This window comes from Triticum aestivum, chromosome 7A (assembly GCF_018294505.1).
Source record: "Triticum aestivum cultivar Chinese Spring chromosome 7A, IWGSC CS RefSeq v2.1, whole genome shotgun sequence".
Lineage (NCBI taxonomy): Eukaryota > Viridiplantae > Streptophyta > Magnoliopsida > Poales > Poaceae > Triticum > Triticum aestivum.
Window position 1 is genome coordinate 236,943,723 of NC_057812.1, and position 18,592 is coordinate 236,962,314.

The window sequence follows — 18,592 nt, forward strand, 5'->3', positions numbered from 1 at the left end:
GATGAGACATTCCCGTCGACAACGAGGTGCCTATGGTGACTTTATAAATTTCAAGATGATATACCGGCTCAGTCTTTCGAATGTGCTCATAGAGGTAGGGTGCATGTGTACGTTCATTCGGATGAGTGTATGTGTGTGTATATAAACGCTTGCATCTGTACTGTGTTAAAAAATGATGCACGTTTAGTGATTTTTTTGGGGTCCAGTTTGTGATAGGCTGGTCGACCTACGCAAGGGCTTGGCTGCAACAAGTCATGGATAAAACTGTATATGCGCTTCTTCATGGATGGGTGATCGGATCATGGACTTCTCTTCTCTACCGAATGGTGAGTGCGCGTTCGAGAAACTGCTCAGACAAGGATAATTAAACTTAAGTGGAACGTAATAGCAGAGAGCGCCCGTGGCCTAATGGATAAGGCGTTTGACTTCTAATCAAGCGATTGTGGGTTCGAGTCCCACCGGGCGTGCTTTATTTTTTGTCAGTATCGGCGTGCTTTATTTTTTGTCAGTATCGCCTCTTCGTTGGTTATGTGGAGTATAAATTATTTATCCTTTCATTCATATAAACTAGCAAAAAAAAACCGTGCGTTGCAACGGGAAAGAAAATAACACACATTCTTAACCCAATAACCATGACTCAAGACCTTAATAGGCCCGTGTTTTTTAGTTTCACATGGCATCACATTTGTATTTTCTCTATACTGACACACTTGCTCGAAAAAAAAGCCCATGCATTGCAACGGGAAAGAAAATAACACACACTCTTAACCCAATAACCATGACTCAAGACATTAATAGGCCCACGTCTTTTAGTTTCACATGGCATCACATTTGTGTTGCCGAGTGACTTCTGTGCTCACACAATGAAAACACGTTTGAATGTGGTTAGTCTTAATGTCTCTTTCTTTTGCGCGCGCGCATGTGCGCACACTCGCTTGGAATAAGATAAAAAGTATGTTGTTTTTTTCCCGCAAGGTTTTTCATAGTTGTGTATGCATGGTTCTCGATGTTTTTTCTCTCACTCTGGTTTTAATAGATGTTTATTTGCAATTCGAATCACCGACGGTACAAAAAAATAAACCATACACTATATATTAAGTTTGCATCAAAAATTATATTTTAGAAATATTTAACAGCTAAAAATAACTTCATATTTAGATTCTACATATTTTTCTAATCTAGTTTCATATATAACATGTTAAAATCTAAGTTACGGTTTAAAAGATATGAATAATCTTATTTTACATAAACTGTAGATTGATTAACCAAAACGTGAAGGGGTTTTCTGTTAAAACTAAAAAAACGTTTCGGCTGACTTAAATATGGATGGCGGGTTGATTGTCTAAAACGTCAGGGGGTTTTCTGAGAAACTGAGAAAAAACGGTTCGGTTGTAACTTAAATGTATACTGCGGGTTGATTTACAGAAAACTGAGGGATTTATTAGTAAAATGGCGTAATGTACAACCAGAAACAGTCCATGCTTTGTTAGTACTAGTACAAATGCCCGTGCATTGCAACGGGCGAAAAATATCGTAAAGCCTACTCCGTGTGACAGTACATGCCATTTCTTATACGCAGTTCTCATAAACATCGGTAATAAGTTTATACTGCTATTGTTTTTCGGAGTAATATGATGGAAGAGTAGTGGTGCATGGAGTAGTCTAGTAATCGGTTTTATTTATTTACTCTTCGGGGAAACACTAATATTTATTTATTTTGAAATAAATGAACAATTTTGAAATTTTTATCTTTTTATTAGAATTGAAACATGTTTTGAAGATGAACATGTTTTGACCGCATGTCTTTTTAAATATGAAATTTTAAAATTTTGTGATAAATTTTAAATATTTGTTTAAGCTGGATCTTTTGGGATTTTGTGCATTCGTTAAAAAACGTGAACATACTTAAAAGCATGATTTTTTAAAGCAAGAAGATTTTGAAACACCCTTTATCTTAAAAAACACACACACGCTCAATGTCCGCAATATAAAACATGATTGTTGGTGTCTAGACCATGTAGTATAAAGTTGAGAAAGTCATAGGGATGTCCTTTGATGGCTCCTCCTTCAGCTTACCACTATCATCAGGTGGAAAAGAAATGGTGTAAGTGTTTTTAGCGGGATATACAGACAAAATAATAGTATACCATTCGAGGTTTAATAAATAGTTCAAAATTAATTCTTCGGATTTTCAGAGGATTTAAATGCAGAAGGATTTCTTTTGGATGGAAGAGTAGTGGTGCATTCAAGTGGGATTATTTATAAAGAATTATTTGTTGTTAATATTCAAAATCAAACATGTTTTTACTATGTTGATTATTTTTTTAGAAAATGCTGGTTGTTGGGTTTACAAATTATGTTTGGTTCTTTTTCTTTTGCTCTATTTAAACTTGGCCCAAAGACCACGCACCCCCATCCCATCATCACCATAAAAAAGCAAAATTTTCTTTGTTGCCCATCACTGTCATGCGGGTGGAGGCCACGTACCCAATTAAAAAAAAGTGGAGGCCACGTACACCGTCACGTGTATGTCTCGTCTTAAGGCGTCAAATTTGCTGAGCCCTTCCTCTGCCGTTGAAGCTTATCCCATTCTATCCCCTCCTTTCTCTGAGTTCCTTCTTATTCCATCGCCTCATTCTATCCCCTCCTTTCTCCTGCTCGATCTGCTGCTCCCGAGCACAACCACCTAGTCCCTGAGCTCCTTCTTCCGCCGATGACCGAAGCCACCAAGCGGGCCCCCGTCGTCCCCCTGCATTCCTTTCCCCGCCATCTCCCTCTTCCCTTATTCTCTTTTCCCAGTTTACTCTCATCTCCCTCTATCTCTCTTGCTCTCTGTTGCAGGGAGGCCGCCATGGACGCCCGAGGTCCTCCGCTCCGACCCATGCCCCGGCGGCCCTGCCGACGTCGTCGCCTAGGTGAGCAGTAGCTGCACTGCGACGTTGCCCCGCCTCCTCTCTCCCTCTCTATCTCTCCCTGTCTCTCTCTTCTCTCTCTGAACCCTCTCTATTTTCTTCAACAGGAAGACCACCATGCCCACTGCAGGAACTTCGAGCCGACCCCGCAGCATGGAGACCGCCACCGCCCATCCGTTGTCGGGAATCGCCGGATCCGGCCCCTCTCCGGCCTGCCTCGCCGTCCTTCGTCCGTTCCCGATATCTTCCCGGCGCCAGGAGCTCAGGCGAGCGCCGCCACAAGACCCTGCCTCCTCTGCCCCGTAGCTCGCCATGGAGGTCGTCGCCTCTCCATCTCAATCCACGATGGTCTCCTCCAGGGGCCCGCCATGGAGGTTGCCGCCTCTCCTGTCTCGATCCGTCTGCCGCCGGATCCACGGCGGAGCAGCCGAGATCCGCCGCCCGTTACGCGACGCCTCGGCCCGCCAAGGCCAGCGCCGAGGCCGACAAGGTGCGCAGGAAGGCCAAGGCCCTCACCAAGCAACGGGAGGGCTTGCGGGCTAGGCTCGCCTACCGCAAGCGCGCCCGCAAGCTCACCTCCATGCCGGCCAAGGCCACCGCCGCGACGCTAGTTTTTTTTTAAAACGAATAGTTTCCCAGATCCACTTAATAGGGATTGCGGGTTGATTTTGCAGAAATAGAGGGACGTTTTTGTAAATTGGTGACGACGTACGACCAAAAGCACTCCGTGCTTTATTAGTAGGGAAAGATATATATATATATATATATATATATATAGGTATAAAAGATAAGATATAGAACTGCTCTTGCAAAATCCGTCGAACACAAATAGAGACGCTTTAGAGTGAAATTCTATTCATCCCAGATTACACCTATGTCACGTGTGGTTTTGCATTCCTTGAAGACACGAGTCCATCTGCTCTTATTCTATTCCGTTGTCAATCTGCACAAGCATGTTAGACCTGTGTATTAGAGCAACTCTAACAGACCCCGCATCCTTCCAACCCGCAAAACATTTTTGCAGGTCGCGGAAAACGCCTTTGCGGGCCGGCGCGGACGGCCGCGTATGCAGACCCCGCATAATAGACCCGTAAAAAAGGATATTCCCGAAATATGTTTTTTTACAGGTTGGGGTTGCGGCGTCTGACCAGGCGCAGCTCCTTCCGACCCATAAAACTTAAATTTACAACTTAATTTGATCTTGCATATTGCATTACTTTTCTTATTTAACAACATTTGATACAAAAGATATCACCAAATCTTTGCTAGAATAGCAAGATCAAAGAAAACGAGAACTACAAGTTTGCATTTTAGAAGATTTCCAATTTCCATAACTGCTCCCACTAGTTGGACTAATATCTTCTTTCGTTGTTGATCTGTGGATTCTTGATTTTGCATTCTTCTTTTTTTGATTGCGGGTTGGGGTTGCGGCGTGTGACCGGGCGCAGCTCCTTCCGGCCTGTAAAACTTAAATTTACAACTTAATTTGATCTTGCATATTGCATTACTTTTCTTATTTAACAACATTTGATACAAAAGATATCACCAAATCTTTGCTAGAATAGCAAGATCAAAGAAAACGAGAACTACAAGTTTGTATTTTAAAAGATTTCCAACTTCCATAACTGCTCCCACTAGTTGGACTAATATCTTCTTCCGTTGTTGATCCGTGGATTCTTGATTTTGCATTCTTCTTTCTTCATCTTTGGTTCAGAAGAAGTAGATGTTGCTTCCCCTCTAGTTGCACATGCAGCCACATCATTGCCTTCGATTGTACTAAGGAGTACACTAACATTTATTAAGTTTCTTTCTATCAACAAATCAATGTATTGGCCTTCCCAAAACCAAAATGAGTATCCATCATCCTACACAAAAGAATGAGTAAGCTCGAAGTGAGCTACCGCCATTGAACTAGAGAATGAACTACGAAACGAGCTACCGCAAGTGCACGTACCCCGTCGTCTTCGCATTTGAAGAACACCCATCCGGGGTGCTTCAGCGTGCTCGAAGTGAGCGGCAACACTTTCCTCGTGCAGTTGTCACACTCTATGAGCGGCATTAGCAAGCCACAAAGGCGCTGCGCGAGCGCCGAGCCCGGTGGACGGCCGGACGAGTCCATGCCCGCAAACCTTCGGCGGCGGCGGGCGGACGAACCCATACCTGCATGCAGCGATGCGCCCTTGCCTGGGCTGCGGGAGAGGCTCCCCGACCACTCCATCGCTTGAGGTCGCAACCGGCGGCCGGAAAAAACCAAATCCGATGGCCCGGGATGAAGTGTCGTAGATCTGCAAATCCGGCGGCCCGCCGACGCAGGGGGAGGGAGGGGAGGCCTCGTGTGCGTGGCAGCCTTCCGGCGTGCTCCTGCCGCCTGCGTTCGCCTGAATCTTGGGCGGCGGCCGGCGGCGGCGCGAGGGGGGGAGGAGAGGTGGTTTGTGGGAGAAAGCGCGGGATGAAATGTCCTCCCACCAACCGCTTTCGCTGTTGGGGAACGTAGTAATTTCAAAAAAATTCCTACGCACACGCAAGATCATGGTGATGCACAGCAACGAGACGGGAGAGTGTTGTCTATGTACCCTCGTAGATCGGAAGCGGAAGCGTTATAACAACGCGGTTGATATAGTCGTACGTCTTCACGGCCCGACCGATCAAGCACCGAAACTACGGCACCTCCGAGTTTTTGCACACGTTCAGCTCGATGACGATCCCCGGACTCCGATCCAGCAAAGTATCGAGGATGAGTTCCGTCAGCACGACGGCGTGGTGACGATCTTGATGTTCTACCGTCGCAGGGCTTCGCCTAAGCACCGCTACAATATTATCGAGGATTATGGTGGAGGGGGGCACCGCACACGGCTAAGAGATCAATGATCAATTGTTGTGTCTCTGGGGTGCCCCCTGCCCCCGTATATAAAGTAGTGGATGAGGGGGCCGACCAAGGAGGGTGGCGCGCCCAAGGGGGGAGTCCAACTCTCACCGGGAGTAGGACTCCCCTTTTTCCTATTAGGAGTAGGAGAGGGAAGGAAGAGGAAGGAGGGAGGAAGGAAAGGGAGGGCCGGCCCCCTTCCCAATTCGGATTGGGCTTGAAGGGCCGGCCCCCTTCCCAATTCGGATTGGGCTTGGGGGGGCGCCCCCTCCCTTGCTCCTTTCCCCTCCTTTCCACTAAGGCCCAATAAGGCCCATATACCTCCCGAGGGGTTCCGATAACCTCCCGGTGATCCGCTATTATCCCAATCTTACCCGGAACCTTTCCGGTGTCCAAATATAGTCGTCCAATATATCGATCTTTATGTCTCGACCATTTCAAGACTCCTCGTCAAGTCCGTGATCATATCCGGGACTCCGAACAACCTTCGGTACATCAAAATATATAAACTCATAATGAAACTGATATCGTAACGTTAAGCGTGCGGACCCTACGGGTTCGAGAACAATGTAGACATGACCGAGACACGGCTCCGGTCAATAACCAATAGCGGAACCTGGATGCTCATATTGGCTCCTACATATTCTACGAAGATCTTTATCGGTCAGACCGCATAACAACATACGTTGTTCCCTTTGTCATCGGTATGTTACTTGCCCGAGATTCGATCGTCGGTATCTCAATACCTAGTTCAATCTCGTTACCGGCAAGTCTCTTTACTCGTTCCGTAATACATCATCTTGCAACTAACTTATTAGTTGCATTGCTTGCAAGGCTTAAGTGATGTGTATTACCGAGAGGGCCCAGAGATACCTCTCCGACAATCGGAGCGACAAATCCTAATCTCGAAATACGCCAACCCAACATGTACCTTTGGAGACACCTGTAGAGCACCTTTATAATCACCCAGTTACGCTGTGACGTTTGGTAGCACACAAAGTGTTCCTCCGGTAAACGGGAGTTGCATAATCTTATAGTCATAGGAACATGTATAAGTCATGAAGAAAGCAATTGCAACATACTAAACGATCGGGTGCTAAGCTAATGGAATGAGTCATGTCAATCACATCATTCTCCTAATGATGTGATACCGTTAATCAAATGACAACTCATGTCTATGGTTAGGAAACATAACCATCTTCGATTAACGAGCTAGTCAAGTAGAGGCATACTAGTGACACTTTGTTTGTCTATGTATTCACACAAGTATTATGTTTCCGGTTAATACAATTCTAGCATGAATAATAAACATTTATCATGATATAAGGAAATAAATAATAACTTTATTATTGCCTCTATGGAATATTTCCTTCAGTCTCCCACTTGCACTAGAGTCAATAATCTAGATTACACAGTAATGATTCTAACACCCATGGAGCCTTGGTGTTGATCATGTTTTGCTCGTGGAAGAGGCTTAGTCAATGGGTCTGCTACATTCAGATTCGTATGTATCTTGCAAATCTCTATGTCTCCCACCTGTACTAGATCCCAGATGGAATTGAAGCGTCTCTTGATGTGCTTGGTTCTCTTGTGAAATCTGGATTCCTTTGCTAAGGCAATTGCACCAGTATTGTCACAAAAGATTTTCATTGGACCCGATGCACTAGGTATGACACCTAGATCGGATATGAACTCCTTCATCCAGACTCCTTCGTTTGCTGCTTCCGAAGCATCTATGTACTCCGCTTCACATGTAGATCCCGCCACGACGCTTTGTTTAGAACTGCACCAACTGACAGCTCCACCGTTTAATGTAAATACGTATCCGGTTTGCGATTTAGAATCGTCCGGATCAGTGTCAAAACTTGCATCAACGTAACCATTTACAATGATCTCTTTGTCACCTCCATATACGAGAAACATATCCTTAGTCCTTTTCAGGTATTTCAGGATGTTCTTGACCGCTATCCAGTGATCCACTCCTGGATTACTTTGGTACCTCCCTGCTAGACTTATAGCAAGGCACACATCAGGTCTGGTACACAGCATTGCATACATGATAGAGCCTATGGCTGAAGCATAGGGTACATCTTTCATTTTCTCTCTATCTTCTACAGTGGTCGGGCATTGAGTCTTACTCAACTTCACACCTTGTAACATAGGCAAGAATCCTTTCTTTGCTTGATCCATTTTGAACTTCTTCAAAACTTTGTCAAGGTATGTGCTTTGTGAAAGTCCAATTAAGTGTCTTGATCTATCTCTATAGATCTTAATGCCCAATATGTAAGCAGCTTCACCGAGGTCTTTCATTGAAAAACTCTTATTCAAGTATCCCTTTATGCTATCCAGAAATTCTATATCATTTCCGATTAGCAATATGTCATCCACATATAATATCAGAAATGCTACAGAGCTCCCACTCACTTTCTTATAAATACAGGCTTCTCCAAAAGTCTGTACAAAACCAAATGCTTTGATCACACTATCAAAGCGTTTATTCCAACTCCGAGATGCTTGCACCAGTCCATAAATGGATCGCTGGAGCTTGCACACTTTGTTAGCTCCTTTTGGATCGACAAAACCTTCCGGCTGCATCATATACAACTCTTCTTCCAGAAATCCATTCAGGAATGCAGTTTTGACATCCATCTGCCAAATTTCATAATCATAAAATGCGGCAATTGCTAACATGATTTGGACAGACTTAAGCATCGCTACGGGTGAGAAGGTATCATCGTAGTCAATTCCTTGAACTTGTCGAAAACCTTTTGCGACAAGTCGAGCTTTGTAGACAGTAACATTACTGTCAGCATTAGTCTTCTTCTTGAAGATCCATTTATTTTCAATTTGCTTGCCGATCATTGGGCAAGTCAACCAAAGTCCATACTTTGTTCTCATACATGGATCCCATCTCAGATTTCATGGCTTCAAGCCATTTTGCAGAATCTGGGCTCACCATTGCTTCTTCATAGTTCGTAGGTTCATCATGATCTAGCAGCATGACTTCTAGAACAGGATTACCGTACCACTCTGGTGCGGATCTTACTCTGGTTGATCTACGAGGTTCAGTAGTAACTTGTTCTGAAGTTTCATGATCATCATCATTAGCTTCCTCACTAATTGGTGTAGGTGTCATAGAAACCGGTTTCTGTGATGTACTACTTTCCAATAAGGGAGCAGGTACAATTACCTCATCAAGTTCTACTTTCCTCTCACTCACTTCTTTCGAGAGAAACTCCTTCTCTAGAAATGATCCATTCTTAGCAACAAATGTCTTGCCTTCGGATCTGTGATAGAAGGTGTACCCAATAGTCTCCTTCGGGTATCCTATGAAGACACATTTATCTGATTTGGGTTCAAGCTTATCAGATTGAAGTTTTTTTCACATAAGCATCGCAGCCCCAAACTTTCAGAAACGACAACTTTGGTTTCTTGCCAAACCGTAGTTCATAAGGTGTCGTCTCAACGGATTTTGATGGTGCCCTATTTAACGTGAATGCGGCCGTCTCTAAAACATAACCCCAAAACGATAGCGGTAAATCTGTAAGAGACATCATAGATCACACCATATCAAGTAAAGTATGATTACGTCGTTCGGACACACCATTACACTGTGGTGTTCCGGGTGGCGTGAGTTGCGAAACTATTCCGCATTATTTCAAATGTAAACCAAACTCGTAACTCAAATATTCTCCTCCACGATCAGATCGTAGAAACTTTATTTTCTTGTTACGATGATTTTCAACTTCACTCTGAAATTCTTTGAACTTTTCAAATGTTTCAGACTTATGTTTCATTAAGTAGATATACCCATATCTGCTTAAATCATCTGTGAAGGTGAGAAAATAACGATATCCACCACGAGCTTCAACATTCATTCGACCACATACATCTGTATGTATGATTTCCAACAAATCTGTTACTCTCTCCATAGTACCGGAGAACAGCGTTTTAGTCATCTTGCCCATGAGGCACGGTCCGCAAGTACCAAGTGATTCATAATCAAGTGGTTCTAAAAGTCCATCAGTATGGAGTTTCTTCATGCGCTTTACACCGATATGACCTAAACGGCAGTGCCATAAATAAGTTGCACTATCATTATCAACTCTGTATCTTTTGGTTTCAACATTATGAATATGTGTATCACTACTATCGAGATTCATCAAAAATAGACCACTCTTCAAGGGTGCATGACCATAAAAGATATTACTCATATAAATAGAACAACCATTATTCTCTGATTTAAATGAATAACCGTCTCGCATCAAACAAGATCTAGATATAATGTTCATGCTCAACGCTGGCACCAAATAACAATTATTTAGGTCTAATACTAATCCTGATGGTAGATGTAGAGGTAGCATGCCGACCGCAATCACATCGACTTTGGAACCATTTCCCATGCGCGTCGTCACCTCGTTCTTCGCCAGTGCTCGCTTAATCCGTAGTCCCTGTTTCGAGTTGCAAATATTAGCAACAGAACCAGTATCAAATACCCAGGTGCTACTGCAAGCTCTAGTAAGGCACACATCAATAACATGTATATCACATATACCTTTGTTCACCTTGCCATCCTTCTTATCCGCCAAATACTTGGGGCAGTTCCGCTTCCAGTGACCAGTCTGCTTGCAGTAGAAGCACTTAGTTTCAGGCTTAGGTCCAGACTTGGGTTTCTTCTCCTAAGCAGCAACTTGCTTGTTGTTCTTCTTGAAGTTCCCCTTCTTCTTCCCCTTGCCCTTTTTCTTGAAACTAGTGGTCTTGTTGACCATCAACACTTGATGCTCCTTCTTGATTTCTACCTCCGCAGCTTTTAGCATCGCGAAGAGCTCAGGAATTGTATTATCCATCCCTTGCATATTATAGTTCATCATGAAGCTCTTGTAGCTAGGTGGAAGTGATTGGAGAATTCTGTCAATGACGTAATCATCCGGAAGATTAATTCCCAGTTGAATCAAGTGATTATTATACCCAGACATTTTGAGTATATGCTCACTGACAGAACTGTTCTCCTCCGTCTTGCAGCTATAGAACTTATTGGAGACTTCATATCTCTCAATCCAGGCATTTGCTTGAAATATTAGCTTCAACTCCTAGAACATCTCATATGCTCCATGACCTTCAAAACATCGTTGAAGACCCGGTTCTAAGCCATAAAGCATGGCACATTGAACTATCGAGTAGTCATCAGCTTTGCTCTGCCAGACGTTCTTAACGTCGTCAGTTGCATCAGCAGCAGGCCTGGCACCCAGCGGTGCTTCCAGGACGTAATTCTTCTGTGCAACAATGAGGATAATCCTCAAGTTACGAACCCAGTCCGTATAATTGCTACCATCATCTTTCAACTTTGCTTTCTCAAGGAACGCATTAAAATTCAACGGAACAACAACACGGGCCATCTATCTACAATCAAACATAAACAAGCAAGATACTATCAGGTACTAAGTTCATGATAAATTTAAGTTCAATTAATCATATTATTTAAGAACTCCCACTTAAAAAGACATCCCTCTAATATTCTAAGTGATCACGTGATCCAAATCAACTAAACCATAACCGATCATCACGTGAAATGGAGTGGTTTTGAATGGTGAACATCACTATGTTGATCATATCTACTATATGATTCATGCTCGACCTTTCGGTCTTAGTGTTCCGAGGCCATATCTGCATATGCTAGGCTCGTCAAGTTTAACCTGAGTATTCTGCGTGTGCAAAACTGGCTTGCACCCGTTGTAGATGGACATAGAGCTTATCACACCCGATCATCACGTGGTGTCTGGGCACGACGAACTTTGGCAACGGTGCATATTCAGGGAGAACACTTTTATCTTGAAATTTAGTGAGAGATCTTCTTATAATGCTACCGTCAGTCAAAGCAAGATAAGATGCATAAAAGATAAACATCACATGCAATCAATATAAGTGATATGGTATGGCCATCATCATCTTGTGCTTGTGATCTCCATCTCCGAAGCATCGTCATGATCACCATTATCACCGGCGCGACACCTTGATCTCCATCGTAGCATCGTTGTCGTCTTGCCAATCTTATGCTTCTACGACTATCGCTACCTCTTAGTGATAAAGTAAAGCATTACAGGGCGATTACATTGCATACAATAAAGCGACAACCATATGGCTCCTGCTAGTTGTCGATAACTTGGTTACAAAACATGATCATCTCATACAATAAAATTTAGCATCATGCCTTGACCATATCACATCACAACATGCCCTGCAAAAACAAGTTAGACGTCCTCTACTTTATTTGTTGCAAGTTTTACGTGGCTGCTACGGGCTTAGCAAGAACCAATCTTACCTACGCATCAAAAACCACAACGATAGTTTGTCAAGTTGGTGCTGTTTTAACCTTCGCAAGGACCGGGCGTAGCCACACCCGGTTCAACTAAAGTTGGAGAAACTGACACCCGCCAGCCACCTATTGCAAAGCACGTCGGTAGAACCAGTCTCGCGTAAGCGTACGCGTAATGTTGGTTCGGGCCGCTTCATCCAACAATACCGCCGAACCAAAGTATGACATGTTGGTAAGCACTATGACTTATATCACCCACAACTCACTTGTGTTCTACTCGTGCATATAACATCAACACATAAAACCTAGGCTCGGATGCCACTGTTGGGGAACGTAGTAATTTCAAAAAAATTCCTACGCACATGCAAGATCATGGTGAAGCACAGCAACAAGAGGGAAGAGTGTTGTCTACGTACCCTCGTAGACCGGAAGCGGAAGCGTTATAACAATGCGGTTGATATAGTCGTACGTCTTCACGGCCCGACTGATCAAGCACCGAAACTACGACACCTCCGAGTTTTTGCACACGTTCAGCTCGATGACGATCCCCAGACTCCGATCCAGCAAAGTGTCGGGGATGAGTTCCGTCAGCACGACGGCGTGGTGACGATCTTGATGTTCTATCGTCGCAGGGCTTCGCCTAAGTACCGCTACAATATTATCGAGGATTATGGTTGAGGGGGGCACCACACACGGCTAAGAGATCAATGATCAATTGTTGTGTCTCTGGGGTGCCCCCCTGCCCCCGTATATAAAGGAGTGGAGGAGGGGGCCGGCCAAGGAGGGTGGCGCGCCCAAGGGGGGGAGTCCAACTCCCACCGGGAGTAGGACTCCCCTTTTTCCTATTAGGAGTAGGAGAGGGAAGGAAGAAGAAGGAGGGAGGAAGGAAAGGGGGGGCCGACCCCCTTCCCAATTCGGATTGGGCTTGGGGGGCCACCCCTCCCTTGCTCCTTTCCCCTCCTTTCCACTAAGGCCCAATAAGGCCCATATACCTCCAGGGGGGTTCCGATAACCTCCCGGTGATCCGATATTGTCCCAATCTTACCCGAAACCTTTCCGGTGTCCAAATATAGTCGTCCAATATATCGATCTTTATGTCTCGACCATTTCGAGACTCCTCGTCAAGTCCGTGATCACATCCGGGACTCCGAACAACCTTCGGTACATCAAAATATATAAACTCATAATGAAACTGATATCGTAACGTTAAGCGTGCGGACCCTACGGGTTCGAGAACAATGTAGACATGACCGAGACACGTCTTTGGTCAATAACCAATAGCGGAACCTGGATGCTCATATTGGCTCCTACATATTCTACGAAGATCTTTATCGGTCAGACCGCATAACAACATACGTTGTTCCCTTTGTCATCGGTATGTTACTTGCCCGAGATTCGATCGTCGGTATCTCAATACCTAGTTCAATCTCGTTACCGGCAAGTCTCTTTACTCATTCCGTAATACATCATCTTGCAACTAACTTATTAGTTGCATTGCTTGCAAGGCTTAAGTGATGTGTATTACCGAGAGGGCCCAGAGATACCTCTCCGACAATCGGAGCGACAAATCCTAATCTCGAAATACGCCAACCCAACATGTACCTTTGGAGACACCTGTAGAGCACCTTTATAATCACCCAGTTACGTTGTGACGTTTGATAGCACACAAAGTGTGTTCCTCCGGTAAATAGGAGTTGCATAATCTCATAGTCATAGGAACATGTATAAGTCATGAAGAAAGCAATAGCAACATACTAAATGATCGGGTGCTAAGCTAATGGAATGGGTCATGTCAATCACATCATTCTCCTAATAATGTGATCCCGTTAATCAAATGACAACTCATGTCTATGGTTAGGAAACATAACCATCTTCAATTAACGAGCTAGTCAAGTAGAGGCATACTAGTGACACTTTGTTTGTCTATGTATTCACACAAGTATTACGTTTCCGGTTAATACAATTCTAGCATGAATAATAAACATTTATCATGATATAAGGAAATAAATAATAACTTTATTATTGTCTCTAGGGCATATTTCCTTCATTCGCTTATATGCAGGACACCACAGCGGCGGGGGCGAAACCCGCGTTTTCCCGGGTTGGGGTTGGGATTTTGCTGCGCCCCTAAACTTTTTTGCAGGCCGGGACGGGATGCGGGGTCTAATCGGGCTGGTTTTTTCGCCCTAACCCGCATTTTGGCGGTTATTTTACGGGCCGGGGCGGGTTGCGAGGTCTACTAGAGTTGCTCTTAGACTGCTTAGAGTCCTGCTCAAGGGCACGTTTGGATGTAACTCGAAGCATAGGAGCGTCTTGTTGCGCCATTTTTATTTCTTCTACCGCCTATCCGTTGGTCGTTAATTCACTGTTTTCTTTGAAAACGCCCTTCTCAGCTAGAGCTCGTTTGAGCTCGAGTGAACAGTAAAATTCAAAAAAGAATCTAAATTTTATTTTGACAAAAATGTTTTTAATGCTTACAAAATTTCATCGTGAAATTGCATACATGGAAGTTGTGGTAAAAAGAAATTGATGCACCAAAAAGTTATTTTTGGAGTGTTTATTTCTTTTTGCCACGAATGTCATACTATGTCTTGCCGCAATTTTTTCTCCAGAATGTTTTGATTTTTTACAATTTTCTCGGATTTTACTGTTCACCCGGGCACATATGAGCTCAAACTCGGTTAATCCAAGTCCCATTTTCTTTCTCTTCTTCTGTTGTTATTTCACTGAAATGTCATTTACTTCTCTATTCATAGGTTGACCGTTATTGTTTGTTTCTTCATCTTACTTTATGTATTTTGCCTTCCAACTCGAGGACACCATTTACCTCTTTACAAGATATGTCCAGCGGCAAAGCATATTACTTTCCAGAACCAAGACAGATGGGCATTGAAATTTATTAGGACATTGGTTGGTATCATTACAAGATTTTCTACACATGTGTGTTTCCACGTCATCTCAATTATTGAAAGACGTTCGATCAAAATCTTGTAGTATCAGCAAGTCATGCATGTACTTATAACTTACAACTTTTTCATTAATATATCATGTAGGCGATACCACCTCATCAAGTCATACATCTCTTTTTCCATGGGGAAGAGGGGGCCTGATAAATTCATGCATTACATTAGGTTTTGTATGGTCAAGGACGATTATATGTGTTGGACGCTTGGACCAAAAATATATAGTTCAGGATTCACATTTTTTGTTAAAAAATTGCATCATGTCAAGTTTAATTAAAATAGTTTCTTTTTATACATCATTTGATCACATATTGCATAGGTTTTACTGTAGAAACTAATAGAGTGGCACACACATCTTTTTTTAATATATTATATACGATAGAAGATCTCACTTACACATTTAATATCATGTGTTGGAATAATATTCTGTGCAAGATAATAAAAAAAATTATTATTATTTTCTATTATCCTCAAGCTCTACAAATAATATGAATATTAAAAATAAGATTGCAACGAATAGAACAAATTTATTGATATCAGTATTACCAGGTTGTATATCTACTTTTGACCGGTTTGGACCCTGTCAAACTTACTAAATGACCTCTTTAATAAAACACCTATCTTTTACTTCCAACATGACCTGCAAAAGAGTCCATGATTGAATATGAATAGATCAAAAGTTTTCCTGCAAAAAGGAGTCATGATCCCGCCATCATCAAATTTCCTTCAACTAACTGTCCAATAACATGTATATTAGGATTTTGAATGCTTATATACCAAGTATGTTATCATTCTATAGAAGATGTTGCATACCATCACAAAAATCATTTGCATCCATGGTGTTGGACATTTGGTAACACACAAACATATATTTTCATTTTTTAGATGCACTAAGAAGATTGCATGGTTATATGCATGACAGACTGTGAAAGTGGCGAAATGTGCACAATACAAAACAGTTCATTGAAATTGATACTTTAAAATGTTAAATTAGATAAAAGTAAGGTGCATCATGATGGACAATTTATGTAGAGCTTCAGAGGTAGTAGTAGTGATCATGCATGGTGTCTTTCTGAAGTTTCATATCATATCGAGTGAAGATCAGCTGAAAGAGCATGGTGCCCCCATGTGTGATTTTGGTAATTGATGACAATCGCTATGGACTAATGGTTGCCTTGAGCTATATTTGAAGAGTTTGTCCATAGGCATTTCTTGAAGTCCATTTGTTGATTTCAAGGAGATTTTGTGGTGACTAAGGTGCTACTCAAGGAAGTATCCAAAGCTTGGTCATAGATAAGGCATGATACAAGGTTGGCAAAGACTAAGTCAAAGAGTGAATCAAGTTGATCAACACATGAAGCGTACAAGATGTATCGAGAGGGATCAAGTGATCCCATGGTATGGTAAGCATTGCCCATTTACGCTTTGTGTACTAACTCATGGTCTACATGAGAGTTCTTGGTGGGGCTAGGTATGTTTTCATGGGCATGCATCAAAAGGAAGATATCATATAACCCATGGAGGATGGCATCAAGTGGCGATCTTCCTCAAGATTGCGTTGTGCAAGTTCAAGTGGAGCATCATTGTCGGATCACGGGTTCCGGCAAAACCCTTAAGGTTCGAACACTAGGGTGCGCGCGAAGATCTCCCCCCTATCGATCCGCGTCCTACTTAGCCTAGATCTCACGAACTAACTCGACGAATTCGCAACACAAAGGACACAAGATTTATACTGGTTCGGGCCACCGTTGTGGTGTAATACCCTACTCCGGTGTGGTGGTGGTGGGTTGCCTCTTGGGCTGAGGATGAACAGTACAAGGGGAAGAACGGCCTCCTGAGGTTGAGGTGTTCTTATGCTTGGTGCACTTGTGTGGCTGAGGATGAACTCGATCCTTCGTCTCCCTGCCTATGGTGGTGGCTAGTCCTATTTATAGTGGCCCTGGTCCTCTCCCCAAATATTGAGCGGGAAGGGAGCCAACAACGGCCAATTTTGAAAGGGGACAGCTAGTACAAGCTATCCTGACAAAAGGTGGTCTTCACCTACCAAAGGTTCTGGTGGTGACGCCGTCCTGGGCTCCATGGTGACCTTCGTCTTGCTGTCCTTCTGGTCTTGGTCTCGTTGCACCAATATGGAAACCTTTGCTTGATGCCTCGGTACTCCGCGCCTGCGCTTGCCCCCTTAGCACTAAAGAGGAAACAAGGACGTTGCGCGCGCTGGCGCCCTCCTGGTCTCGATCGTCATGGCTCACGTCACGAGAACCTCGCGAGGTTTGCCCGACCTTGAACTCTCCGCCCCTCACGAGCCAGCCTGGCGAGGCCGCTCCTGAGGAGGTCTTGTGTCGTCTGCCTCGCGAGGCTTGGCCCCTCGCGAGGGTCTTGATTCCTTGTTGATGAAGATGGGCCGTACAGGCCTGCCAGAAAAACCACGCCATGGGCCGCAGATAGGCAAGTCTGGGGACCCCCATTCCCAGAACACCGACAATCATGAAGCGATCACATGCTTGAAGGTTGTTGTTCATTGTGGTGACAATGGACTTGTGAAGATGTGCCGAAGAGTGGTTGTTGGCGTTCTGGGACTGGGGGTGCCCAGACTTGCCTGCCCGTGGCCCACGAGCGTGGCTCCACCAACGGCCTGGTACGACCATCATTAGCAGCAACAACACAAGACCCCTCGCGAGGGGCCAAGCCTCGCGAGGCGGACGACACCAAGACCTCCCTGGGGGCAGCCTCACTAGGCTGGCTCCTGAGGAGCGGAGATATCTATGCAAGGGGCACCTCGCGAGGTCCACATGACGTGAGCCATGATGACCAAGGCCAGACGAGCGCCAGCGGGCGCAGTGTACCCGTTTTCTCTTTGGTGCTAAGTAGGCAAGCGCAGACGCGGGGTACCGAGGCATCAGACAAAGGTTTCCATATCGGTGCAACAAGACCAAGACCAGCAGGACGGAGGTCATCACGGAGCCCACAACAGCATCACCACCAGAGCCTTTGGCAGGCGAAGACCACATTTTGTCAGGATAGCTTGTACTAGTTGTCCTCCTTTAAACTTGGTCGTTGTGGGATCCCTTCCCACCTAAACATTTGGGAAGAAGACCAAGGCCACTATAAATAGGACTTAGCCACCACCATAGGGGGGAGAAAGGGATAGATCGGATCCATTCCACCCAAACGAGCTCACCAGTTCATCTAGCTCAAGAACGCCTCACCTCCTGAGGTTGTTCATCCATTGTACTAGTCCATCCTTAGCCCCTCGAGGCAATCCACCCACAAACTGGAGTAGGGTATTACACCGCAAGGTGGCCAGAACCAGTATAAACGCTCGTGTCTCTTTTTCTTTGGGTCCGTCGAGTTAAGCCATGGAATCATTGAGCGAGCGAGCGAGGAAGACAGTGCTCTTCGCGCGCACCCCAGAGTTCGAACCTCACAAGGGTTTGCCAGAACCCGTAATCCGACAGTGGATCACCCATAGTGGAGTATGGGGAGCAATCAAGAAAGGTGGTCCAACTTGAGGAGGATAAGATCGTCTTCATCTAGCTCAAGT

At 44.2% G+C, this 18,592-nt stretch overlaps 1 protein-coding gene and 1 non-coding gene across 2 annotated transcripts; both read left to right on the forward strand.

Annotated features, from left to right (window-relative positions):
* Positions 1-394: 394 nt before the first annotated feature.
* Positions 395-467, forward strand: TRNAR-UCU (transfer RNA arginine (anticodon UCU)). The gene has a single exon. It is a non-coding gene; the product is annotated as a tRNA-Arg (tRNA).
* Positions 468-2,574: 2,107 nt separating this feature from the next.
* On the forward strand, positions 2,575-3,771 carry LOC123150399 (WAS/WASL-interacting protein family member 3). The gene is made up of 2 exons (XM_044570254.1): positions 2,575-2,915; positions 3,020-3,771. The coding sequence occupies exons 1-2, from the start codon at positions 2,714-2,716 to the stop codon at positions 3,532-3,534; spliced, it is 717 nt and encodes a 238-aa protein (XP_044426189.1). The 5' UTR covers positions 2,575-2,713; the 3' UTR covers positions 3,535-3,771.
* The last annotated feature ends 14,821 nt before the right edge of the window (positions 3,772-18,592 follow it).